Source organism: Sebastes fasciatus, chromosome 17, assembly GCF_043250625.1.
Source record: "Sebastes fasciatus isolate fSebFas1 chromosome 17, fSebFas1.pri, whole genome shotgun sequence".
Lineage (NCBI taxonomy): Eukaryota > Metazoa > Chordata > Actinopteri > Perciformes > Sebastidae > Sebastes > Sebastes fasciatus.
The window spans coordinates 26,078,566-26,106,040 of record NC_133811.1 but is presented as its reverse complement, the minus strand read 5'-3'; the positions used below and the strand labels follow the sequence as shown (position 1 = coordinate 26,106,040).

The 27,475-nt window shown below is 38.5% G+C and overlaps 3 protein-coding genes and 4 non-coding genes across 8 annotated transcripts; 6 read left to right on the top strand and 1 right to left on the bottom strand.

Annotated features, from left to right (window-relative positions):
- The first annotated feature begins 475 nt into the window (after positions 1 to 475).
- Positions 476 to 557, top strand: trnas-cga (transfer RNA serine (anticodon CGA)). Its single transcript has one exon. It is a non-coding gene; the product is annotated as a tRNA-Ser (tRNA).
- A 363-nt stretch (positions 558 to 920) lies between these two features.
- Positions 921 to 1,002, top strand: trnas-cga (transfer RNA serine (anticodon CGA)). The gene has a single exon. It is a non-coding gene; the product is annotated as a tRNA-Ser (tRNA).
- A 499-nt stretch (positions 1,003 to 1,501) lies between these two features.
- trnas-cga (transfer RNA serine (anticodon CGA)) lies at positions 1,502 to 1,583 on the top strand. The gene has a single exon. It is a non-coding gene; the product is annotated as a tRNA-Ser (tRNA).
- Positions 1,584 to 2,082: 499 nt separating this feature from the next.
- Positions 2,083 to 2,164, top strand: trnas-cga (transfer RNA serine (anticodon CGA)). The gene has a single exon. It is a non-coding gene; the product is annotated as a tRNA-Ser (tRNA).
- A 753-nt stretch (positions 2,165 to 2,917) lies between these two features.
- On the top strand, positions 2,918 to 7,938 carry LOC141753791 (uncharacterized). Its single transcript, XM_074612357.1, has 6 exons — positions 2,918 to 2,939; positions 3,118 to 3,286; positions 3,574 to 3,624; positions 4,737 to 4,887; positions 5,960 to 6,247; positions 7,496 to 7,938. Exons 3-6 carry the CDS (start codon positions 3,582 to 3,584, stop codon positions 7,782 to 7,784), a joined length of 771 nt encoding a protein of 256 aa, XP_074468458.1. The 5' UTR covers positions 2,918 to 2,939; positions 3,118 to 3,286; positions 3,574 to 3,581; the 3' UTR covers positions 7,785 to 7,938.
- A 1,473-nt stretch (positions 7,939 to 9,411) lies between these two features.
- Positions 9,412 to 17,920, top strand: msto1 (misato mitochondrial distribution and morphology regulator 1). Of its 2 annotated transcripts, none has more exons than XM_074612355.1 (14): positions 9,412 to 9,614; positions 11,660 to 11,789; positions 12,014 to 12,083; positions 12,333 to 12,408; positions 12,860 to 12,917; positions 13,011 to 13,161; positions 13,474 to 13,588; positions 13,727 to 13,861; positions 13,993 to 14,145; positions 15,361 to 15,492; positions 15,600 to 15,784; positions 16,280 to 16,384; positions 16,485 to 16,597; positions 16,690 to 17,920. In XM_074612355.1, exons 1-14 carry the CDS (start codon positions 9,531 to 9,533, stop codon positions 16,947 to 16,949), a joined length of 1,767 nt encoding a protein of 588 aa, XP_074468456.1. In that variant the 5' UTR covers positions 9,412 to 9,530; the 3' UTR covers positions 16,950 to 17,920. The 2 variants fall into 2 exon arrangements, with proteins under 2 accessions (XP_074468456.1, XP_074468454.1); XM_074612353.1 differs by having other exon boundaries at positions 13,008 to 13,161.
- Positions 17,921 to 18,340: 420 nt separating this feature from the next.
- On the bottom strand, positions 18,341 to 26,158 carry srsf4 (serine and arginine rich splicing factor 4). Its single transcript, XM_074612356.1, has 6 exons — positions 25,960 to 26,158; positions 23,259 to 23,497; positions 21,424 to 21,530; positions 20,942 to 21,156; positions 20,645 to 20,722; positions 18,341 to 19,327 (listed from the first exon to the last, which is right to left on the bottom strand). The coding sequence occupies exons 1-6, from the start codon at positions 26,064 to 26,066 to the stop codon at positions 18,781 to 18,783; spliced, it is 1,293 nt and encodes a 430-aa protein (XP_074468457.1). The 5' UTR covers positions 26,067 to 26,158; the 3' UTR covers positions 18,341 to 18,780.
- Between the last annotated feature and the right edge of the window lie 1,317 nt (positions 26,159 to 27,475).

Sequence of the window (27,475 nt, the reverse complement as noted above, 5' to 3'; positions counted from 1 at the left end):
AGCTCATGTTTGCAAACTTTAAACAGATCTTTCTGTGTAACTGACATTATTGAGTCAGATTATTGACATTACAACTGTGCTATTATTAAAGAGGACCTATTCTGCTTTTGTGCTTTTTCCCTTTCCTTTGGTGTGTTGTATAGTTTTTTGTGCATGTAAAAGTTACAAAGCCCAAAGTCCACGCCAAACGGAGATACTCTCCCCCACAGAAACTCTGCCCCTGAAATGCCTGAAACGCCTTGCTTTAAGTCCTGCCCTTTCTTCCATAACGTGGTGATGTCACCAAGTAACATATTTGTATAATACCTGCCCAGTGTTTAGTTTGACATGCCTTCAAACAAAGCTGGTTAGAGCGGAGCTGGAGCGGAGTCCGAAGAGTTTGGCTCAGTTGACCAATCAGAAGAGTGGGCCAGCTGGCCTATAAAACCTTCTTTTTAGTAAAGACAAGATCACACCCAACGGTCTGTATTGTTAAGTTGTCGTGGCCGAGTGGTTAAGGCGATGGACTCGAAATCCATTGGGGTCTCCCCGCGCAGGTTCAAATCCTGCCGACAACGATCAGTGGTAATGAAGTTGCTTGCAGCAAGATCATTGTCACACTGGCAGTCCCAGAGTAGATTCATAATTCAGGTTAGAAATCTCTAAACCTGTGAGACAAAACTACAGCTTTAACAGAGCTTTTCAGAGGGAGTGTGAAAAGAGGTGCTGAATCACAGCCAGTATTAGTATATAAATTCTGCGTTTTTTTGAACATGTAAACATGTTCTTATAGAAATCCAAAATACAAGTATGCACCTGAAAATGAGCATAATAGGTCCTCTTTAAAATGACATTTCTCTAGTCCTCTGAAGACACTGACCATTTACACTGTTACATATTTTGGCCTATCAGACATCACACCCAACCGTTTGTATTGTTAAGTTGTTGTGGCCGAGTGGTTAGGGCGATGGACTCGAAATCCATTGGGGTCTCCCCGCGCAGGTTCAAATCCTGCCGACAACGATCAGTGATAATGAATTTGTTACTGTCACAAATTGATAAAGCAGGTTACAGTCTTTGATGATACTACTACCACTGTAACACTACATGGATGTGCCTCTGCTAAGAGCTTTGGTAGAAAGAAGTTTCTGTTCACAGCACAGTCTGTGGACCACAAACACAATTCCATTCGCCTCCACTGTATTTAGAGGTGGAGGCAAAAATCTTAGAAATCTCTAAACCTGTGAAAAAAAACTACAGCTTTAACAGAGCTTTTCAGATGGAGGGTGAAAAGAGGTGCTGAATCACAGCCAGTATTAGTAAATAAATTCTGCGTTTTTTTTAACATGAAATCATGTAAACATGTTCTAATAGAAATCCAAAATACAAGTATGCACCTGAAAATGAGCATAATAGGTCCTCTTTAAAATGACATTTCTCTAGTCCTCTGAAGACACTGACCATTTACACTGTTACATATTTTGGCCTATCAGACATCACACCCAACCATTGGTATTGTTAAGTTGTTGTGGCCGAGTGGTTAAGGCGATGGACTCGAAATCCATTGGGGTCTCCCCGCGCAGGTTCAAATCCTGCCGACAACGATCAGTGATAATGAATTTGTTACTGTCACAAATTGATAAAGCAGGTTACAGTCTTTGATGATACTACTACCACTGTAACACTACATGGATGTGCCTCTGCTAAGAGCTCTGGTAGAAAGAAGTTTCTGTTCACAGCACAGTCTGTGGACCACAAACACAATTCCATTCACCTCCACTGTATTTAGAGGTGGAGGCAAAAATCTTAGAAATCTCTAAACCTGTGAAAAAAAACTACAGCTTTAACAGAGCTTTTCAGATGGAGGGTGAAAAGAGGTGCTGAATCACAGCCAGTATTAGTAAATAAATTCTGCGTTTTTTTTAACATGAAATCATGTAAACATGTTCTAATAGAAATCCAAAATACAAGTATGCACCTGAAAATGAGCATAATAGGTCCTCTTTAAAATGACATTTCTCTAGTCCTCTGAAGACACTGACCATTTACACTGTTACATATTTTGGCCTATCAGACATCACACCCAACCATTGGTATTGTTAAGTTGTTGTGGCCGAGTGGTTAAGGCGATGGACTCGAAATCCATTGGGGTCTCCCCGCGCAGGTTCAAATCCTGCCGACAACGATCAGTGATAATGAATTTGTTACTGTCACAAATTGATAATGCAGGTTACAGTCTTTGATGATACTGTAACCTGTGAGACAAAACTACAGCTTTACTCCTTTAAAGGGATAGTTTGGGTAAGTTATGAGCTAGTCCACAGTCAGTGTACAGTAGATGACGGTCAGCACGCCCCCAGTTTGGAGAAGCAGACAGGAGTACCAGTGCAGGAGCAAAACAATTTACTTCTGTGGACGGGGGCAGCAGAAAAACTTATTTTGGACACCTAAAAGAAAGGCACACTTAAAAATATATATATATATATCATTTTAAGTGTACGCTATATTTAGAATATTTTCACCACTTTAACTTAAAACTGTAATTTTACCTCGCAGAACACAGGAGACAGTTTTATAAAAACAGCTTTTTTTCATATTTGCTCAAAGTTACCGACTGCAGCTTTAATCCACTGAAAGCACTCCTACTGTGCCCACACATCTTCTGATGGTTGTTAATGTATTTAATGCCTTGTGTCTGTTTATATTTTTGTCAACAGTAAGGCCAAAAGTACATTTCCACATTTCCAGGCAATAAAGTATTTAATTGATTACTCCAATCTGTATGGATGGAAGGTAGTTTACTGGAAGGTTTCCCATCTTATAAAAGTTGTATAAATGCACGCAGCGGTTGTTAAAGCAGACTATGAACCAGATCAACTGGACAATGATGTGACACAAGAATGACCCTTGGCCATTTTGCTGTTGTCAATAGCATTGTGCTTGTGACAGACAAGGACAGAGTGAGATTCAGATTTTTTTCTGATTATCTGATGGTGCAGTGATACTGCATTTTATTTAAGGAACTGTTAATACTGAAATTAAACTGGTAATCCAGAGGCCTTGACCACATGCAACCTTTGATCAGATATTTTGGGTGTTCCTAACTTCTGACCTGTGCTTGCCTGTGTGTACTTTCAGAGTGCGACGTGGAGCCAAAATAACACAAACACAGCAATAAAAGGTGAGAACGACGAAGGAACTTCGGACGCATGACAGCAATCCTCCTGACATTTATTGGATCGCATCAAAGGCACCTAGACTGTATAAATACTGAGTTCAGTCAGTCTCAGATATCAGGATCACTGAGGTAAGTCTCACACTGTTTCTATTAACAGCCGGTTGGTCTTGTAGTGGTTGAATGAAGGTTTTTGACTTTTTTTTAGCTCTGTAAAATCATTTGTTTAAAGGTTTGTGTTTATTTAAACTAGAAGTGGAAAGAATTTGGTTAAAAAACTGTCATGGTGATGATTCATTACATCTGAAGTAAAAAAAAATAATCTTGAAATTAATGTTGAACTGGTGAAAGTAAAGTACAAATTCTGTATGTCAGTGTTGAGATCATTTTAACCTTTTTATTAATATATGATATTCCAGTTTTCATCATGAGGGTCTTTGCAGTATTCCTTGCGCTGGCTGTCCTCTCAGGTGAGTTAAAAATGTTTTCCTAGGGACACATAAAAATATATATATTTTTTTTAATTGTATATTGTATTTATTTTTATTGGACTTTTTTTTGCATAACAGAGGTAGGGAAGAAGACATACTGTACATAGGCCTCGTTTAAAAGGAGAAAATTATACACTTATGTATATAAAGAAAAAATAAACAAAACCAGTAACTCGAAAAAGCGTTTCTTGATGGCAAGTTGCCGACCGCTGAACAGTTAGTGCAAGAAAAGCTTTAAAGGTACAGAAAAGGAAAGGAGGAAAGAAAGAAAGAAAGAAAGAAAGAAAGAACAAGGGAAAGAAAAGGAGGAAAGAGTATAAGATAATAAAGAAGAGAAGAGGTAAATACAGATGTGGGAAGAAAGGAAGAAACACATTGAGATTTATGTTTTTGAAAATCCAGAAGCCTGCCGTAAGCTTCTGTTACCTTTTGGGGCTTTTATTTTGAAAACACAGTCTACTCCAGGGTCCCCCAGTAAGTGTGAGAGTTTGAAAGCTTCACACTACTACTATTACTATTACAACAACAACAACTACTACTACTACTACTACTACTACTACTATTACAACTATTGCTACTACTACTACCACTATTGCTACTACTACTACCACTATTGCTACTACTACTACTATTGCTACTACTACTACCACTATTGCTACTACTACTACCACTATTGCTACTACTACTACTATTGCTACTACTACTACCACTATTGCTACTACTATTACAACAACAACTACTACTACTACTACCACTATTGCTACTACTACTACTACCACTACTACTACAACTTATAAGAATGCAAGAATGCAAAGGAAGCAAAAGGAGCTAATATATTAAATAACTATCACAAGTTGTCTTGAAGATGTGAGCAGTATATATGCAGGTTCTACAGTTTCTCTAGTGGTTTCTAAAGCTCTGAAGTCAGTCTCTGGGCTCCTCAGTGTCCATGTAGTCCAAATACGGGTCCCACATTTTATAAAGTGGTTTATTCTTCAAAGACGAAGAGAAATCCTCAAATGAATGAAATGACACTTGAAAGATTTAGAAGTGGATATCTGAGTTTGTCTGTCTCCGTCCTAACAACGCAGGCTGCCATGCGAGAAGCGTACCTCAGGATGAGGGGAAGAACCCGTGGGAGGTCACGGTGGAGAAGTTCAACGATTATGTCATGGATCTGAACTCGAAGGCCAACGAAGTGGTGACGGGCATCCAGAGATCCCAGATCAGCCGAGAGCTGGAGTGAGTTCATTTAGGGGGAAAGTTATCTAAGTAATAAATCAGTTTATTTGCACCATTGACCTTCTACTACGTGAATACTTTGTACATGATAAATACTTTATGTGCTATAAACTCACATATATAACAGATTGTCTACAGATCGTATTTGTAACATTATTAGTGTTTTAATCTGCACTACCTGCTCAAGGAAATATTTTAGATTTAGTCCAATAAAGGATCACTGCAATCACTCTTGTGTGTTTAAACCAGCTGAACCTGCAACTAGAGGTGAACTGGTTCCCACTAAGAGTAAAAAATATGAGTATGAGTGTAATATCTTTATGCTTTTGTAAAGCAGAAGACTAACAAACGGCTCCGCTAATGCAGCCTCCAACATTAATTCACATTCATTTCAACATATATTTACACTTCTTTTTTCTCAAGTTTCAAGAATGTATTGTCATTCTCTCCATACACAAGTAGTCTTGCTTTTTTTTAACTTTTGATACTTTTAGTACATTTTGCCAGCAATTTTTCTGTTCGTTTACTTATAAATACTTCTAGCAGGACAGAGTCAACACTGTAACTGGGACAAACTAGATCTTTATCAGGGTCTTTGTGTTCTCGTGTGTTGCATCCACACAATGTTGTTTTTTAGACCTCTGCTTGGTTACACAACAGCCAGTGTGTCCTCAGCTGAGTGTGAGGAGGTTAATCAGCATGTGTCAGTGAGGTGAGACATGTAGAGCTGCTGACTAAGGCCTGCTGTGCAGGTGCAAGTCCACTTTTCGGTACGTCTTGTTTGGACTTTTATTGGTTCATTCCCAGCCACTATTGAGTCTTCACTCAACTTTTACGTTTAAATCCTTTGATTGATTTCTTGGACATGGAAGGGCTCAGGTCAAACAGAGCTCCTGTAGATAGATCTCCAGCTCTGCTGAGCAATTTTTCTATTCTATGTTCTGTTATCTTGAATGAGGCCTTTATTTGACCTCAGTCTTGACCCCCTTTGAATCCAAAATATTTCACAAAAACCACCAACAAAATCCCTAAACTCATCTGTCTCGCCTTCCCCCCACTACATCAACAACAGCGGCCTGATCCAGGACAGCTTGGCTGAGCTGGCCACGTACAAGGACGACCTGCAGACCAAGCTGGCCCCCTTCACCCAGGACTCTGCAGATGAACTGGGCCGAGACCTGCAGAAGCTGACCGACAAGCTGGGAGATCACATGAGCGAGGCCCGGGAGCAGATGGAGAAGTACGCCGAGGAGCTGCAGACCATGATGGAGCAGAACGCCGACGACGTCAGAGTCAGGGTCACCGCCTACAACCGCAAGATGAAGAAACGCCTCAACAAGGACACACAGGACATCAAGAGGTGAGTCAGATCCACTGGAGGCAGGGAGGCGTTCACTGGAGGCTGATGGAGAACTCTGTCCAGTAAGAGGCTCTCACACTTTCTCTAACTTTTACCAACCAAACTTTTAAGAACTTTTGATTATTTAATTCATCTTAGAACAGTTTCATTTTGTAGGGTCTTCATCAAATACTTCGTACTAATCTATGTTTAAATTAGGTCTGTCAATCGATTAAAATATTTAATTGCAACATTTTGATCAGTTCTAAATGTACCTTAAAGGGAGATTTGTCAAGTATTTAATACTCTTATCAACATGGGAGTGGACAAATATGCTGCTTAATTAAAATGTAAGTATATTTTTATTATTGGAAATCAATTAACAACACAAAACAATGACAAATATTGTCCAGAAACCCTCACAGGTACTGCATTTAGCATAAAAAATATGCTCAAATCATAACATGGCAAACTGCAGCCCAACAGACAACAACAGCTGTCAGTGTGTCAGTGTGCTGACTTGACTATGACTTGCCCCAAACTGCATGTGATTATCATAAAGTGGGCGTGTCTGTAAAGGGGAGACTCGTGGGTACCCATAGAACCCATTTACATTCACATATCTGGAGATCAGAGGTCAAGGGACCCCTTTGAAAATGGCCATGCAGGTTATAGTTTAAATACTAAGTCATGTTTTAATTGTCTTATTGTTCCTTTTTAATCTACCGTATGTTCCCAGATTAATGGTGTGTTTTTAGAGGTTAATTCTGACTAAATATCTTAAAAATGACTAAATAATATCTTAAAACTTGACTGTTTTTGAGCAAAATCTTAATGTCTTAAAATCTAAATAAATGTACAGTAAATACTGTACATACGTCCATACTGCTACTTAAGTATGATGAGGACCTTTCCTGGAAAGTATTTTTACACTGGGCTTTTTTAGGAGGGGGTCTTAAAGAGACAGACGCTAAAACGGAGCGTTTCAGACAGAGGGTGAATACAGGTATATTCAGACAGACTGTATGAGAAAAATAATGGTTTTTGTTTAACATTAAAACATGTAAACATGTTCTAGCAGAAACCTTAAATACAAGTATGAACCTGAAAATGAGCATGATGTGTCCTCTTTAAGAAAATAATCTGAATACTGCATTTAAACAACAAATAATACTTTACAACATACTGGACGCTGAAACAATGTGATAAATCAGATGTTTTTGAATTTTATTCTCCACTCCAGTTAAAACTGCTCTGTCTTTCTCTCAGACATGTCGTTGACTTCTTTGAGGACCTTCAGACCCGCAGCTCAGCCAACATGGAGAACATGAAGACACGGTTGGACCCTTATTTTGCTCAGGTTCGTGACAACGCCCAGGCGAAGATCACCACCCTGAATGATCTGCTGATGTCTCAGGCGGAGCAGATGAAGGAGGGCATCGAGAAAACCGCCGAAGACCTGCGGGTCACCCTGGAGGACAAGATGAAGGAGGTGAAGGACTGGTTTCAGCCTTTTGTCTCCATGATCACTGGTAATGATCAACCTGTCAGCCTGTAATCAAGCAGTCTGGAACATCTGTTTATCCATCACATTCTGTATCAAAACCACCTGTTTTAAATAAAGATACTCAGCTGTTTTATCATGAATGTCCACCACAGTCTGAATGTCTCAGTGTCACTGAAGGCCCTTCAATAAAAAACAGTTGCTCACATGTGTGTATAAAATCACTGGTCATCAATAAAAAAACATCCAACAATTTCTTCTTTAACAATAAAAGAAAGAAAAATATATATACTTAATTTGCATACTTTATTTGAACATATATATATATGTTAATATATTAATTAATAATAAATATGATTAAAATATATTATAAAACCAACCATTTCTTCTTTAACGATAAAAGAAAGAAAATAAAATGAATTTGCATAATTTATTTAAACAGCTATATGTTCATTAAAAAATGAACACATACAAACTGTCCTTTTTCATTTAAATTTGATAAACTTTAATATATATTCCTTTTAAAAATGTACATAAAAACTGTCCTTTTTCATTTAAATTTTATAAAACTTTAATATATGTTAATTTTATAAAATTTGAATTAAAAACTGTGCTTTTTAATTTAAATTTGTATAAAACTTTAATATAAATATTTTTAAAAAATGTCCTTTTTAATTTGTATAAAACTTTAATATATATTTATTTTAAAAATGTACATAAAAACTGTCCTTTTTAATTTAAACTTTATAAAACTTTAATATATATTCATTTTATAAAAATTTAAATTCAAAACTGCTTTTTAATTTAAATTTGTATAAAACTTTAATATATATATATTTTTTTTAAATGTCCTTTTTAATTTAAAATTGTATAAAACTTTAATATATATTTATTTTAAAAATGTACATAAAAACTGTCCTTTTTAATTTAAATTTCCTAAATTTTCCATATATATTTATTTTAAAAATGTACATAAAAACTGTCCTTTTTCATTTAAATTTGATAAACTTTAATATATATTCATTTTAAAAATGTACATAACAACTGTCCTTTTTAATTTTAATTTTTATAAAATTTGAATATATATTCATTTTAAAAATGTACATAAAAACTGTCCTTTTGAATTTAAATTTTTATAAAACTTTAATATATGTTCATTTTATAAAAATTTTAATTCAAAACTGTGCTTTTTAATTTAAATTTGTATAAAACTTTAATATATATATATTTTTAAAATGTCCTTTTTAATTTAAAATTGTATAAAACTTTGATATATATTTATTTTAAAAATGTACATAAAAACTGTCCTTTTTAATTTAAATTTGATAAAACTTTAATATATATTCATTTAAAAAAAGTTCTTTTTAATTAAAAATTTATAAAACTTTAATATATATTAATTTAAAAAATGTCCTTTTTAATTAAAATTTTTATAAAACTTTAATATATATTAATTTAAAAAAATGTCCTTTTTAATTTAAATTTTATAAAACTTTAATATATATTAATTTTAAAAATGTCCTTTCTAATTACATTTGTATAAACTTTAATACTTGAGAGGACTAGTTTGCAGAGACAACACGTGAAGCTACGGCACGGTGAAACCAAACATTTACACCTACGTCATTTGTAACATCCAATCACATTTCTTCATACACTCCTCTCAGCCAATCACAGAAGCCCGTCTACATGGATCACAAACAGCGCGTTAGGTTGTCTCTGTTCAGTGTCGTCATACCCACCATGTCTGAGCTTGTTGGTGTATTTTATGTTTTATCCTGATTATTGATCTCCGTCACGATGAGTAGCTTTTGTAGAGAAGTCATCACTCTCCAGTTGGGACATTATTCAAACTTTGTCGGGACTCACTGGTGGAATTTACAGGTAAGAGGCTAAAGCTAAGCTAAGCTAAGCTAAGCTAAGCTAAGCTAAGCTAAGCTAAGCTAAGCTAAGCTAAGCTAAGCTAAGCTAAGCTAAGCTAGCTATTGTTAGCTTTGCATGTGTTGTCAACTTCTGATGTCAGCAGCGAGTGAATGGGCGTTTTGTGCTCATTTTAACACACAGAAGACATGTGATGTAGTTCATCTGGCACATACAGATAGCAGAACCGCAGCCACCAGGCTTTATGGTGCTAACACAACTTAAAATAGATAAATATGAATGAGCCTGATGGAGATGTTGAGTTACACCCTCAGTGAACATCTGTGATCCAGCAGCTGCATCCAGCTGCTGCAGCATCCAGCTGCTGCTGCATCCTGCTGCTGCTGCTGCTGCATCCAGCTGCTGCTGCTGCTGCATCCAGCTGCTGCTGCATCCAGCTGCTGCTGCTGCTGCTGCTGCATCCAGCTGCTGCTGCTGCTGCTGCTGCATCCAGCTGCTGCTGCTGCTGCTGCATCATCCAGCACAAGATAGCCTGTTGTTGTTGTTGTTTCATCAGTGGTGGAAGTATTCAGTACAATTTTGACTACTTGTACTTTACTTGAGTATTTCCATTTTATGCAAAAAAATATAATAATAATAATATATAATGATTTTTAATATATATATATATATATATACACATATATATATGTATATATATATATATAATATATATATATATATATATATATAATATATATATATATATATACGTATATATATATATTATATATATAATATAATTTTATATATATATATAATATTATATACAAAAATTCTAAAAAATATGTATACTTGTACTCCACTACATGCTCCGGCTTTAGTAACTTTGATGTGTTGATGTTGATTATTCATTTTTCTGGTAAACTGAAGGATGAAGTGTTCCTTTATGTGTTCCTCCTACTTCTTAAGCTAAATAATAAACTATCTAAAAAGCCTCTTGGATCAGATGGAAAATATTTGATAGATTATGATGCATTGCTGCAGATTAAACTACCCAACAGTATATAAAGGAGATACAAATGAGCACAACCTTAAACTTCTACAGCAGTATAATGCAGCAATAATATGAATCCATAATCATCATACATAATAGTAAAACACTGGCTTAACTGCATACTTTTACTACTTTTAAGTAAAGTTTTGAATGCAGGACTTTTACCAGTTCACAGTATAGTATTAGTACTTTTATTTAGGATCTGAATAATTCCTCCAACACTGATGTTTATCGTGTCCAACAATTATTGTGTAATTTGCTATAAATTATAGATTATCATTAAGAAATATCTACAGATGGGGACCGTTTGCAGCAATAACACAAAGAATACTGTGTCCATTACTCCCATCCACGTTATCTTTGGGCCAATAGATACTCTGATTGTGACACACAGCAATAAGTTCATTATTTTAAAGTTTATAGCACTTCAGCACTTATAGTAAATTTAAATATCTGGATTTATTATGACTATGCCAGTCTTGCTACTGTTTTTTATAAAAGTTTTAAGATCAAATATTTGAAATGTAGGCTATAAATGCTGTCAAGTTCAGTCCAAATGCAGTTTGAATAACAAAAATCACCCTCTGTTTAAAGGTATATAAGTGGTATTAACATTCAATAACATTGCAGGTTTCCCTGCTGTGGGATTAATAAAGGATGATCTCATCTTATCTTAACATGATTCAAAGTGAAATGTGTTTCTGTTCATCACTATGAAACAGGTCTGAAGTATTGAGGTTGAAAAGTTTTAGAATACAAATAGTTCCAACAGCATCTAAGTGTACAAATGGTAGTAAGCATTTTGCTTAATTGATGTTACGATTAAGAGCGGGTCTTTGGAACATTTCCTCCCCTGTAAGAGGCCCCTGAGAACCCCTGGATTAATACATGTCCCACCACCTCCCTGAGGGCAACATCTCACCCTCATTTCTTCTCAGATGGAGCTGTTTTAGATCATTTTAGCTTCAGTCTGCAACAGTTAAATGACAACGGGGCTTGTGTTGGTTTGCAGGATGCGTCTTTATCATACGATCCAGATGGGCCGCCGGGTGAGATCCAGAGCGATGTCTTGTTTCGTGAAGGACAGACTCTGGGCGGACATGTCACTCACACGCCTCGCCTCATTGCCATGGATCTCAAAGGTAACTTCCTCCTGTTCATCACGTGCTTTTATTAATGCTGAAAACATCCTCTGTGCTGGAGCAGCTTTATTTTTCCAGGTGATTTAAATGTTTCCTATTTTGAGTTTTAATGCATTAATAAAAGATTTAGATTCCTTAAATGGATACAGATTCATACAGTAACTTGGATGTGTATGATGCTTGTTAACCTTAATCACCTGCCTGTCACACTCTGTCTATAACAGGAAGTCTTCGGACTCTACGGCAGGAGGGAAATCTATATGACGCCGGCAAGGACACCTCCGCCGTCACATGGTAAACATATACAATAAATAAGACTTTAGGGCCGAACAGATTTTGTTCTGTTTATTCCTACAGTGTGTCACTTGTGGATTGTTGCACCTTTTTAAACATTTTTGTGATTTTCTGTGAAACCGCACACTCTGTTGTTGTTTGCTTGACAACCTTCCGTTAGGCATTTGTTTTTGGTGTAATGAATGAAACCTACAGTGATGGATGTGTCAGATCCTTTCTTATTAAAGGTGTTATTACTCCGTCTGACAGGGATGGAAGCCTCATGATGCACAAAGAAAGTCCTCCTGATAAGAACCCCTTTCTTGACGATCTGGACAAGTTGGATGTGAGTATTTCTGGTGGAAATGAAACTGACAAGCAGCTTAATGATACAGTACATAACATTTTCCATCAAGATATTGTCTTGAGAGTGATGCCAAGCCATTTACAATAATGGTGTTCTATATATTTGAATATGTATCTTGATCTAGTATGAATTGCTTTTAGGTCATTGATACTTTTGATGGTGGTATTTATCATATATTTTAATAGCAATCATAAGAAAACAGAAGATCACCACTACCACAACCTGTAGTATAACTGTGGGTTTCCAAATAGGCCATGCGCTGTTTTCATCATTATAAAAGCTTCTTGGGTACAGGAACAGCTACATTTGCTCTTTTAGCCGCCATGTCAGAAAATCCACCATAGCCAGACTTTACTAGTTTGATAACATCCATACTGCTTTCATATAAACAGTTTAGTGCCTTATCCTGACAGCTTCTCTTTGTCTCCAGAGAGGGGAGATCCTCGCTGAAGCTGATTTTTACTCCAGTCCCCAGCCTCAGCGCTCTGGTAAGAAAAACCTTAAGAAAGCCTCTTTTAAATTTTGTACAACAAACAAGATTTAATGTCAAACTGGACTCTGACACCTCTCACCACCAGCAGGTGCAGTGAGTGTGAACACTGTGAACAGCCAGCTGGCTCGAGTCCAGAAGGCCTACAGGCTAGAGGGCAGCGTGAAGGTGTGGTCCGACTTCCTCCGGATCCACCTGCACCCTCGCACCATCTCTGTCATCCACCAGTACAACCATGACGGGTAACGTCAGACATCCTTACTTTTTTGTTGAACGAAATGAGGCGACTGCTGAATTACATTTTCCTCCACAACCAGTCGGTGCAGTACCCGCTCTTCTCCAGTAGATGTCAGGCTTTAAGACTGAATCATAGACTGCTCTACGTGGGCTGAATCTTTAACGGTTGTTGCACTTGCTCCTGCACCCCAAATAGTGATGTCTAAACCCTTTTACAGCTGATAAAAAATCACTAATTGGGGTGTGGCCATAAGTGAAACGTACTTACATTTTCTCCCTATTAACTTCTATTTATTTATTAACATTTGGGTGTTCAGCGAGTCTCAGCGTCTGGAGGCTTTTGGCCAGGGAGAGGCTCTCCTGCAGGGGTCGGTGCTCGAGCAGCTGGAGGACAAACTGCACTTCTTCGTAGAGGAGTGTGATTACCTTCAGGTACGTTTTTAATACTGTAATGTATTATATTAATAAGATGGAAGGATATTTCAGGTTTAATTTTCCATCGCCCAATCATCAATGAATCCAGTTTCAAACTTTCATCCCTCGTCTGTCTGCATCCTGTTTTCCTCTCAGGGTTTCCAGGTTTTTTGTGACCTGGCTGATGGCTTCGCGGGCCTGGGGTCAAAGGTCACAGAGATGCTGCAGGACTCTTATGGTGGCAGAGGCATCCTAACCTGGGGGATAGCACCTGTCAGTCACCCGGATTCAGTGAGTCACGAACCCAGTATCTCTCTTTTATCGCTCTCTATTTTCTGACTGTTGAAATGTTAGAGGTTGTGTGAAAGCAGATGTTTTGTAAATGGGCTTCTGCACTTCTTGTTTTCTTCCTGTTCACCCAGACTCCAATGAAGGAACTCTACCACATGTTGAACTGCACAATAGGGACCGTCCACATGGCCAGTCACAGCTCTTTCTTCTGCCCGTTGACCCTGCGTGGTGGACTAGGCAGACGACCGTCCGCTCCCCCTGCATTCCCACACCTCAATTATGATGTGAGCTTTTAATTCCATTTTTGTTTTTTATCACTTATTATTTTAGACTTTTTAAGAGATGTTTAATGGTAATTACACTGGGTCAAATTTGATATTTTCTGATGTTGCATTCACACCAAGAGCGAAGCGAATTCTTGCCTGACTTTACTTGCATGAGTTGGACCGCTGGTATCATTTGTGTTCATTTGCGCTAGACGCGCCGTAGAGGAGAAGGAGCTTGTCTCCATAGATACCCCACAACTTTCCAACATCAACCATGGAAGAAATAACCACTGTTGCTGCTTTGTGCATGTTGTGGATGTCCCAGATATGTCAGAAAATCAAACGCCGTCGTGCCTGGGTTTATAACATCACCCAGTAGCAAGCTGTATTCACATACAGTGCCATTGCACTGACTGTTTCTAGCAAGCCACACGCCGCTACTGCGGTATGAACCCAAAATAAACAGATTGTGCTGTAATTTAATTACAATAAACGGATCAAAATGATGCCAAAATAACTACATAATGATGCCGATTTGTAAAAAGCTTGAATTCATGCTTTGTCAGGTCTGTTACCAAGACGACAAGCAAACAACTTTTAAAATGCTTGTTTTCTGAACGGAGTTTGGATGGATCAGTGCCAGGCTATCCAGCTGCTCCATCAACACTCAACATAAAGTCATCTAGGCAGAAATACGGCAGCGACGTTGTTGTTTCTACCGTAGACAGTCTGTGGTTTCTACACATACATTTCTACACAGACTTTCGTCCGGACATCAGTGACGACAGGAGGAGAGTCTCAACGCTGATAGGCTTTCACGACACACAGTCACGCAAATTATGTGAATTTTGCATGTTCACGTCGCCCAGCGGGAATTTTCGTCCATTTGACTCTGCATTGACTTTGTATGTAATCGTGCCACGCGAAAAGTTTGCTTTGCTCTTGGTGTGAATGCGCCATTTGACCTTTTCAGTCACTTATTTTGACATTTTAATTGACTTAAATCAAACACATATCTTAAATTGAAATCAACATGAAGACGATAAATGGAGATAAACTGTAATAAAACTGTCTCTTTTAACTAGCACCACACTAAACCACATTTAGACTTATAAAACTGTTTAGATCTGATTTTAAGGACATGTTAAGACTCACAGACTCCCTTTTTATATCTGCATATATGCATGAATATATCTGATCTTGTCATTGGCTAATTTTTCTTTCCCCTCTCAGCCCTCAATGTGGTACCACTCCAGCGCTGTGCTGGCTTTGGCCCTCGATGCCCTCACTTTGCCTTACAGGCTGAAGAACAACAGCGTCCCCATGTGGCAGGTGGCAGACACACTCGCCGTGTCTGGGAGAAAGGTGACTTCCTGCCGCTGGTTAAACCGTGTTAATATGTATTGTTCTATGTTCAAGTGTCTGGAGACGAGGCTCTGAGTTTATGATGACCGGTGTGATATAAATCCTAGGTGGTGGCTGCTTACGGCGCCGTCCCCTTTCCCATGATGCACGGCAGCTCTCTCCCCGACGCCTTGAGTGCCTGCACAGATGCGTTGCCATGGAAACCTCTATCTGCTTGCTCCGAACCCGGCGACGGTCGATGCTACGGCCAGTGGGCGATGCTCAGAGGCTTCGAGGGTCAGAGACTCATCAGGTCAGAACTTCCTGAATACATTTAAAATGTTACCACGCTTTCACGTGTTTTAATAAGAAGAAGAAAATGAATCTAAAACTGAGCATGTGTTATTTATAGTTACATAACTTAAATAGCTGTGTAGACCAGTTTAAAGCGCTGAGGTGGAGCTTTCACACAATATCTTTTATATCTGCACACCATAACAAACGTAACTTTATTATTATTTTCAGTGATGTACAGGCATACATCGACTTTCAATGAAAAAGGCCAGAAATGAGTTAGGGGGGAATTACTTTACATGTAAACAAACTGTATTATAGTTTTATTTCTTACATTTTTCACTGACTGTGGATAAGTACCTCATACAACCCCACTTCAAAAACACACAAACTATCCCTTTAAGTCAACAGGATAACGAATGTAGAAACATGCCGGCATTAAACACCTTCCCAATCATCACACTAAGTGAAATCTTCTTTAATGTGTTACTGAAATCATTTTTTATTCCATCAGCTCTCACGCTCGAGGGACTAAACCGCCCACTCCTCTGCACAGCCTCCACAGCGGTGAAGACGTCCTGGATTCCTACATCAGATCTTTCTATCCTACAGCTCCTCTGTGAGTCCCCACACTGTCACATGCTGTGAACTAACATACTTTCACTTGTTTATCTTTAGAGTAAACAATATATTTTTATTCTATCTTCTCACTCTCTCAGGGCTCTGCAGTTGGTGTCTGAACCCAGTAAGCTGACGCCACCTTTCCCTCAGATATTCAGCCAGTCCCTCTGTGCTCAGGGCTTCCTGCAGAGCCAGCGTCTCCCTCCTGGTGGTAAGCTTCTTTCTATTTCCCCCTTTTACTCTTTTTATGTCATTTTAATAAAACTTCTCTCCAGCTTGTATTTGATGGTGTTATCTCTGCAGCTCCGGTCCCCGTGGTCTCCTCTGCACCCGTCATGACGTCTCTCCAGTCCGGGCCTGCGGTCGGCTCGTGGCTGTCCGAGCTGCATCGCGGCGCCACCACTTCGGACATCCGTCGCGCGGTCCCCAGCTTCCTCTCCCAGGGGCCCGAAATGGCCGACTACGAGGAGGCCCTGGAGGAGCTGCGCCTGATGGCCAGGTGTTACCGCGACGACAGTGGCGGGGTGATGCGCTCTTCCTCAGAAGAGGATGATGATGACTGACACTGGCAGTCTCAGGGCCGTGGTCTGGATAGACTGATGACTGCTTAGCTGACTGGCATCAAGCCTGCATGCACGCCGACAGATAGAGCGACGAAGAGGAGCTGGGCCTCAGGATTACATGGTAACAGAAAGAGGTGAAACCTTTCTCAGAGGTTGAAAACAGACTTGGAGACTACAAGACACGGATGAGGGATTATTAGGAAGTTGGACCTCTACGTGTGTAGTATTCAGTGAGGTGAAGGATGAAGCATCATGCGACTGTATGGATTCTGGTTACTGACTGTTTATCTGTAATTAACTGTTTTATACGAAGTATACACGATAAAATGACTGAATTAACATTGACATGTATGTCACACCTCTGTTTTGGGCACAGGTTGCTCTGACCACCTGAAAGAGTTCATAGCACAGATGTTTACAGTGTTAAGGGTGCTCCGACGAATCGATAGACATTTGTTCGTCTTTGTAAAAGCCGATCAGATGACGCATTGATTCTGATATGAAACGTTTAACTAATTTTCCTGCTTTCTCGCCTGCTCTTTAATCTGCTCTGAGAGCGACACAGCTGAACACACACTGATAATCTATTATAAAAGATATACGGTACTATAAATGATCTGATTCTGATAAATGATTAAAATACACATTCCCTGCTTACCAACGCTGTTGATTTCCCTCTTCCTGCCGTTCTCCTAGTAACGCGGCTGTTTGCATTATTTAAATTACCTACTTATCAGTTGTGTCTAAATGGAGAGCGAGAGATGAGCAGAATCGCTTGTTGACAGTCGCTGAGAAATGGGTTCAAATAGATCCGATCGTGACCGGATCGGCCCCAAACATCCTGATCGGAGAACCCTTATTAGTGGGTCATATTGGAAAACCGCTCATCTTAATGTCATTGCCAGAGCCGAAATTGACCAGCAGCAAGTGAAGGCTAAATGCCAATTGTATATTAAACAATTTAAAGCCAACAACCACAAATGTTTTGTATTTTTACCCTACATGATTTGCAAAACTGGAATACATTTTAGTTGACGTTATTCTGTATTTCTAGTGTCAACATTGAAAAGACCAGAACAACCTGCCTCTCGATGTTTCAGCCCCAAGCATCCAGTTCTTACTGAAGTAGTAAATCTGTAAAAACAGGTCGTGGAAATACTGTTATTTCGTAAAAAGCTAGATCATTTTCTGAAGGAGCTGGGCTCTGTAGTTTACTGAACGTTGCTCAACAGGAGTAAATAGTGAATTTTCTTGACTCTTTTTAGCCACAGGCCTCAGAGATCTGTAGTTTGGACATTTGCTCGACTGTCCTATAAAAGTACTCAAATCATGCCAAAACTGAAATCAATACCATACCTCACTGATAAATAAAACCCAAACCAAACGACAAATGTAGAACAGGCATTTGTTTTAATCTGAAATAAAATGATACAAGGATTTTACAAAAGGTGAGGAGATGCTAGTACATATTCCCACCCAGCATTTTGACAACAGTATGCTTCTACGTTTGATTAAAAAAAGGCTAAGACACATACCATACCATCATTTAAACTTATAAAACCGAGACTGCACCCTGTTATTTTACAAACATCCCCATACGAGACAGCTCTAATGAAAAAATATGTCGAGTAAAAGTCAAATGAAATGGAGTAGCGTGGGCATAAAAGACATCGAGGACGAGTGCCTGGTATTCTACAGCTATTTATCAAAAAACAGGAGGCAGGGATAGTGTCGGGGGGTCGGGGTCGGGGTCGGGGGGTGGGGGAATGTGAATGGAGGGCAGGGGGACACACTGGGATAAGGGCTCATGACAAACAGTTCAAAATGTGAACTAAGAGCGGGAACGGGAGCGGGAACGAGACTGGGAGCGGGATTTGGAGCGGGACTCTGAACGGGAGGCGGATCGGGAGTGGGAGCGCGCTTTGGCGGGCGTGGGGGTACGGGATTTAGACTTGGACTTCGATTTAGACCTGGCTCTGGATTTCGTTTCGGCGGGGGAGCGGGAACGAGAGCGGGAGCCCATCTCGGCCTCGCCTCCCTCGTCTTCGCTCTTGGGCTGCTCGCGGCCCTTTGAGCCGGATTTCCTGGAGCGATCCTTGATTCCTGACCGAGAGCGAGACCTGGAGTTGGAGCGAGATCTGGACCTGGAGTCGTCCTTCTTCTTCTTCCCGTCTTTCTTGCTCTTTTTGCTCTTGGGGCTGCGACTCTTGGGGGAGCGGCTCTTGGGGCTGCGACTCTTAGGGCTGCGGCTCTTGGGACTGCGGCTCCTGCTGCGGTTCTCTTTCTTCGGGGCGCCGTTGCTGCGCTCCTCTTCCTCCTTCTTGCTCTTGACCTTGTTCTTCTTGCTACGAGATCGGCTGCGGGAGCGGGACGCCGCTCTGTGGATAAAATCAGACAGTGGAACTTAGTGTTTTTTTATTCCTTGCTGTGCCAAACTAGCTCACAAATGTCCACACAAGATTATTTCTACCATCCCTACTACCACAACCATCAGACCAAATGCCCTCTTACATAAAGCACATCACAAAAAGGCACAAGTTGCTGCTAAAACACATTAAAAGTATTTACATTTTATCAGAATAATAATTTCTGACAGTTCTATTTGAAAAAGTTCTGCACCATTAAAAACAGGACAAGATGACGGTCAGTTTAAATGCCAGAGGGGCATTTAAACATGAGCCGTGTCCATCAGTGGACAGAGACACCGGGCTATGTGGCCATGACCTGCTTAGATTAAACAGCTGTAGATATCAGGCTACTGCTCGCTGTCATCGGCTATAGGCTACATGCACACAAGTGCATGCACCTGTGCACTTTTATGGACTTTTTTTTCGTGGAAATCTATTCAGAGACATGTGCTCTCGTCTTACTACTAACCTAGTGCTGCTAATGTGGCTTTTATAGGCAGCTGCTGAGTGGCTTGAGATGTGGCATTGAGAGGTCGAATGCCGTTCGGACTCAGCAGCTGAACAAGGATGTGCGTGTCTTCCACATCAAGGTATCCACCGACATAACCACGTACCAAGTAGTATCAAAATTTCTCCAGTCAAATGAAATCGGCATTCAATCGTTTTTGTGCCCAGATCTAGAAAAAAAATGACTATTTGTATGGTTTTGCTCGCAGCCAATCACCGAAGGCGTTCATCGATTTACTGCGACATGTGATTGTCCCACTACCGCAGCAGCTTCAACCAATACAGCCGGGATTGTCTGCCTGCATGTGGCTCCGAACACGGAGATGTCTAAGCCAGAAGATGGCAGCTAAAGGTGCTTACCGCGTGACGGCAAAAGTACTGACAGAGATAGCGGTTTTAAGCTTGGTGGCCATTACGTTTCCACGATAACTTGGACTCAGGACGGCGTTACCAGTTGGAACCGGCACTGTATGAGCACTTTGCAGTGCAACAGAGATTAGCTAGCCAGTGGGTCACACACACAACTTCCATTCACATGATGGTTATCGAATGAAGTACTGTTATCAGTATCACTTCAAGGTTAGTAATAACGGTACTGATATTGTAATTATTTTAAACGATACCCAGCCCTACTTCACACTGGTTACCAAGAGCAAACTAATCCTTAAAACAGCTTCATTAAGTTAAGTTTACTCTTACTGTTTATTGATGGCTCTATTCAGTACAGAAATGACATGTGCTTATCATAATATCCCCTCTGACAGAGTTTTCATGTCTCACCTAGAGTGGGAGCGGCTGCGACTGCTGCTCTCACTGCGGCTACGGCTCTTGCGAGACCTGCGGCTCCTGGAGCGGGACCTGAGAAAAGACAGTAACAATTAGCAACAGTCACATCGACACAGCGTTATGAATCCGTATCTGTTGTCAATAATGTCTCAAGCACTACATATGAAACACGGGTTTAAATCCTAGTGCATCGTATGGTCATTTTGTAAACTTTCTCATGTACTATTGCTCTATTTAGAAAACCTCAATATGTATCAGGAAGCCATGTGTAATTACAGCGGCGCGTCTAACCTGGAATGGCTGCGGCTGCGAGAATAAGAGCGCCGGCGTCTGGCTCCGGGGCGGTCCTCGATGAGCCGGATCTTTCTACCGTTCACTTCTGTGCCGTCGAGCTTCTCCAGAGCCCTCTTCATGTCAGAGTAGAGCCTGAACTCTATCACCCCCTCATTCCTCCGGCCCTTGTGGGTGTCGGCGTAAGTCACCTCCCCTGCCTGCCTCATGTAGTCCTTCAGAGAAATGGGAAGTGATGCGTTAATGGATATGCTCAGCTCATAAAACAAAAATCTAAGACATGACAAACTCAAAGGGGGGAAAGGCATTTGGTTTCATTAATGTTGTGAGACTGTTCTGACAGTTTGTGTAGTTGTATCTCTAAATATAAAGTTGTTCAGAACTAGACAGTGAACAAATGGGATAACACTTTTGATGTACTACTTATTGGCTTTTGACATTACTTCCTTAACACTTAAGAAAAGAAAAAAACAGCTTCATACCTTCAAGTCCTGCCAGCTGCAGCGGCTGGAAAGATTCTCAACAATGAGCCGATAATCTGTCCTTATAGGTGGACCATATCTGTCTCTTCCCCAGCGACCATATCCACCTTTTAAGGTAACAAGGAAAGGACAGGGAAAATGAGGACCAAAAAGAAATGGTGATGGTGCATTTATACTAATCTCCAAGCTACACACTACAAAATATGTCTCAATATTCACTTGGGAAAAGGAAACAAAAAGGGGAAAAGCAAAAGGTGAAAAAAACGGCTTACAAAAAAAAAAAAAAAAAAAAAAAAGATATCCTAAAAAACTCTTTCTACAAATTAAAAACTTGAATTAAAAACCTAAACCTATACAACACATTTGTAGCTTATTCAATTTTGGTTAACATTTCAATAGGCCTACTTTCTTAATAAGAAAGAAAAAAAATAATAACATAACTGATCGAGGAAGTACTTACGGTGAACTAATGCAAGTTTCTAAGCTATCTTATCTAAAAACATTTCACTGTTACAAAACATGTTCTTTTTTTCAGGCACCTATAAGAGCTGAACCCACATCTCTTCCTAACCCCATGGCATCCTCACCACCCGGCCTTGGCCTAATGGGAAAAGCGGTCTTCATTCACAATGGCTCCCTTTTTTGGTCTGCCCAGGGGCCCAGAATGGTCAAACCACACTCTTGGAAAGGGGGGACACCATGGCCAGCAATAGGGGCAGGCAGTCAGCAAAGGACTCTTTCAATTAAAACATTGAGGTTCTTTGTTAAATCTTTACCTTTAAATTGACAATCATTTTAAATAAAATAAGAAACGGAATAAGACATCAATAGATTACAAGATATTTAACAATCAAATAGTTATTTTTTACAATATTCAAATTAAGACATTTATATCCTTTCCATCAGTAAGCCATTTCCCCATCACACATTCACATGTAACTGCATTTCCAATCCGTCAAATGGTACCCCAAAGATATTTCTCAAGTCATTGGTGGCTCTGGTGCACGCAAGATTAATTGTGTCATGTGGAAATCTTCTCCCACGCCTACTGTTCAGTGGGGAAGAAAACTGTTAAGTGCTGTACTGAGTGGTGCTCGTACAATGTCCACTAATCTATTTGCAAGACAATTGAAAACTAAATGGCAGCTCTGGAGTGCCCTATCCAGAAACTGAGACGTGCATTTATGTTAAACAGGCCATCGAAAACATGGAGGGCTCGTTGAGGCCAGAACAATAGCAAGTAATGATGAAATTAAGATGAAGGGGCGTGGGTGGGTGGGTGCAACAAAACACAAAAACTGAATTGAAAACAACCAAGTTTCACTTAAAGCTGCGCAAGTAGACTCTGTTCAGTCATAAGGGATGGAGATAAGGTACCAGTAAAGCTGGGCGATACTGATCAAAACTTGATTTTACAAAAAAGGTAACATTGGTGCATATATTTGACTGTCCAATTTTTTTTCATAAGTCTATAATTAAAATAGAGAGGTCAATATTGCATTAATTTTCTGGTGCAGCTTTTGTGACAAAGCAAATACAACGTTTTTGCTATATCCAAGTATTGCAATGACAAAATCAATATGGTGTCTTATATCACAATATCACCCAGCTCAAGATACCACCTACAGCAACAAAATGTTTCTGAAAAGTATCAGCCGCACTCTTTTATCAGAGTGTCAAACACTAGGATTGAATTGAATGCACATCAGCCACCAAGGACAAGCTTCAAATGTTTGCCCCTTCCAAATTTTGATCAATGGTTCCCTGTAATGAATGAAATCCCTTATCAGTGACATTATTCATGTGAAATAAGCACAATTCTCTGGAACACTTACTTCTTCCTCCTCCACCACCACTTCCTCCTCCGCTGCTGCTGCCACCTCCTCCTCCTCCTCCTCCTCCTCCACCACCACCTCCTCCTCCTCCTCCTCCTCCACCTCCTCCATAACCTCCATCACGACGGGGTCCCTTGGTGTGCTCCACAATGACCCTTTCCCCACACAACTCCTTGCCGTTCAAGTCATACACAGCATCATCTGCATCACGCGGGTCATCAAATTCAACAAACCCATACCTTTGTGAAAGAAGAGAACGTGTTAACACTTGGTAATGACAAAGGATTTGGATTTTCAAGGTCGAAAAAACACAGTGGAGGTCAGGTTTGCACAGACATAGCATAATTAAAACAATAGCCAGGAAAAACTAAATGTTAGCCACAGCTATGTCACACTTCCTTAAAAAGGCGTTCTCGAGCAGTGGGTCCAGGTTTCAGCGCTATAGACAACCGATACTAATGTACAGACATCTTACTTCTTCCAAGCTGGTTAATTTTGTGAGAAAAATTATTGCTACAAAACTCAATGTAAAGCTCAACTATCTTGTGGACATGTGTATAATACTGCTAGTCTGCTATACTGATACAAAGACAAGATTAGTTGATTTATCAATCAGACGGGCAACATTAAAAAATAATTAGCAACAATTTGATATTGAATTGTGCAGGTCATTTGAGCAAAAACATCATAAATTCACCAGTCCTACTTTACCAAATATGAATATATGCAGTGTTTTTCTGAATATTATAGGGATAATTAAAATGATCTAATGAAAAACAAAGGATTCAGCAGTTCAGGCAATTAGAAAATGTGCATAAAGAGTGCTGAATAGTTTGCATGTACTGTTGCATTTCATTTATAAAACTTTAATTAAAAACTTTTTCTGTTATTATAGAATGTACTTTTATGAATGTGATATTTTTCTAAAATGATAAATATTCATAATACAGTGCTGTTTTTGTTCTGAACTGCAGACATAAAAAACAAATATTTGCTTAATAATGAAAAATAAACAGAAATATTACAGGGCAAATCTTTCCCAAAAATAACGGACAGCTCCAAAACGTGTGTATGGTTGTTTCATCATGAAGTCCAGAGAAAGAGCAAATTAAGATCAAAGTCATTTCTTATTATTTGCAAGTGATGCTTTGTCGGATAGCATCGATGATTCAAGATAAGGTTTTTTCCACCGGACTGCACGTTTAATGTTAGATAGTGTTTTTTTTTACATTTATCCTTTGATATTGCAATATATATTGTTATTTTATTTGATTGACACAAACATTAATTACTTCTTTATTGTTTTCTTCCATTAACATGCATGTTATTTTTAAATATCTATATATTGTAATTTGCGTAATGAATTGTATATATGTATATGTTTTTATTTTGTTCTTTTTTATTATTTATATTTATTATTAATTGACGCTTTGGCAATATTATTCACCTGACAGTCATGCCAAAAAAGCAAATTGAATTGAAATTTGTTTTAACCTTTCAAATATTATTAGACATATGTAAAAATATATCTGTAGTTTAGGCTACATCACTCTTTTTTTTGCTTCATAATCACCCACACTTTTCACAACACTACATTTAATTAATTACACTGTTTAATATGGGTATTGTTGGGATGCTGGAGGATACATACATACATTAAATGCAACTCATGCACCTCCTTAAATTAAATTGAATTGTAGATCCAATCTAGTAGTTGAAGACACGACTGGGACTGAACCTGCACACGTTTAAGCTCAACTTCTATATTGTTTTCTTCCATTTACATGCATGTTCTTTTTAAATATCTATACATTGCTTAATGAGTTGTATATGTATGTTTTTATTTTGTTCTTTTTTTCATTTGTATTTATTATTGAATTGACGATTTGGCAATATTGTTCACCTGAATAGTTTGCATGTACTGTTGCATTTAACTTATTTTTCATTTTTCTAAGATGATAAAAAAATATTCATAATAAAGTGCTGTTTTTTGTTCTGAACTGCAGAGATCATTAAAAAACCTAATATTTGCTTAATAATAAAAAATTAAACAGGAATATTACAAAATATTCGAAATAAATAATAAAATAAATAAGTAATAAAATAAATAAAATATATATAATAAAACAAATAAATTCTTTCCTAAAAAATAATACAGCTCCAAAACGTGTATGGTTGTTACACAATCAAGTCCAGAGGAAGAGGAAATTAATATCAATGTCATGTCTTATTATTTGCAAATTATGCAATATGCATTTCCACCGGGCTGCACGTTTATGTTAGGTAGTGGATCCAATCTAGTGGTTAAAGACACTACTGGGACTGAACTTGCACATGTTTTAGCTCCAGGCTTGCAACACTCACTGCGGCCTGTGACTTTGCCACGTCTAACCTTAGCTAGCTAGTTAGCCGCTAGCTAGTTAGCATCGGTCGAGATAACGCAAAAATAACACTAAAATTCAAACACAGAAACACATTTTAAAATGATATAAAGAAAAACAAACACGTTATCTAAACTAAAACCCAATTGTATATCACATTGTTTACTGTTTTCATTGTTTAAATATTAAAAAATAGCTAGTTAGCTTAGCATTAGCTCAGGCTGCTAGCCACCGACTAGGCCGCAGACAGCACGCGCTGCATCGTCCCGGTAACGGCTCCGGTAACTAACGGAAACACCGATTAACGGTCTCAACGTTACCCGTTTTTCAGGTCGACTTCCAGTATCTTCCCGTAGCCTTTGAAGAACCTCTCCACGTCCTTCTCTCGGGCCCTGTAGCTCAGTCTTCCGATGTACACCCTCGACATGTTGTTAGCTTGTTGTGTTGCTAACAGAGGAGCGAGATGATCCGGATGAAACCGACCGATCACCGAGAGGAGGAGGAGGCGCGAGGAGGCAGCGGTACATACACGCGCTGCTCTGATGCTATAGGTCGAGGCTGGGAGGGGGCGGGGCTTAGTGAGCGGTGATTTTAACTGGCCTGAGTTTAGTCTCTCAGGTTGCCCTGTTACAGGGGTCAGCAACCTTTACTATCAAAAGAGACATTGTAGGCAAAAAAAACAAAAACATTTGAGCATTGTGATGAAGGTAACACAGTTTATAGTCTAAGTATATAGTATATAAGCCTAATGCAGTGAGGGCCAAAGTGCAAATGTACTACGGAGTATTAGGACCACATTGAGGGAAAAAACATCTGAGATTTCCAGAATAAAGTCATAATATTACGAGAATAAAGTCATAATATTACAAGAAAAATCTCGTAATATTACGAGAATAAAGTCATAATATTACAAGATTAAAAGTCATAATATTACAAGAAAAATCTTGTAATATTACGAGAATAAAGTCATAACTTTACGAGAAAAAAAGTCATAATATTACGAGAAAAAAGTCATAATATTACAAGAAAAATCTCGTAATATTACGAGAATAAAGTCATAATATTACAAGATTAAAAGTCATAATATTACCAGAAAAATCTCGTAATATTACGAGAATAAAGTCATAACTTTACGAGAAAAAAAGTCATAATATTACGAGAAAAAAGTCGTAATATTACGAGAATAAAGTCATAATATTACAAGATTAAAAGTCATAATATTACGAGAAAAAAGTCATAATATTACAAGAAAAATCTCGTAATATTACGAGAATAAAGTCATAATATTACAAGATTAAAAGTCATAATATTACGAGAAAAAAGTCGTAATATTACGAGAATAAAGTCATAATATTACAAGAAAAATCTCGTAATATTACGAGAATAAAGTCATAACTTTACGAGAAAAAAAGTCGTAATATTACGAGAATAAAGTCATAATATTACGAGAATAAAGTCATAATATTACAAGAAAAATCTCGTAATATTACGAGAATAAAGTCATAACTTTACGAGAAAAAAAGTCATAATATTACGAGAAAAAAGTCGTAATATTACGAGAATAAAGTCATAATATTACAAGATTAAAAGTCATAATATTACGAGAAAAAAGTCATAATATTACAAGAAAAATCTCGTAATATTACGAGAATAAAGTCATAATATTACAAGATTAAAAGTCATAATATTACGAGAAAAAAGTCGTAATATTACGAGAATAAAGTCATAATATTACAAGAAAAATCTCGTAATATTACGAGAATAAAGTCATAACTTTACGAGAAAAAAAGTCGTAATATTACGAGAATAAAGTCATAATATTACGAGAATAAAGTC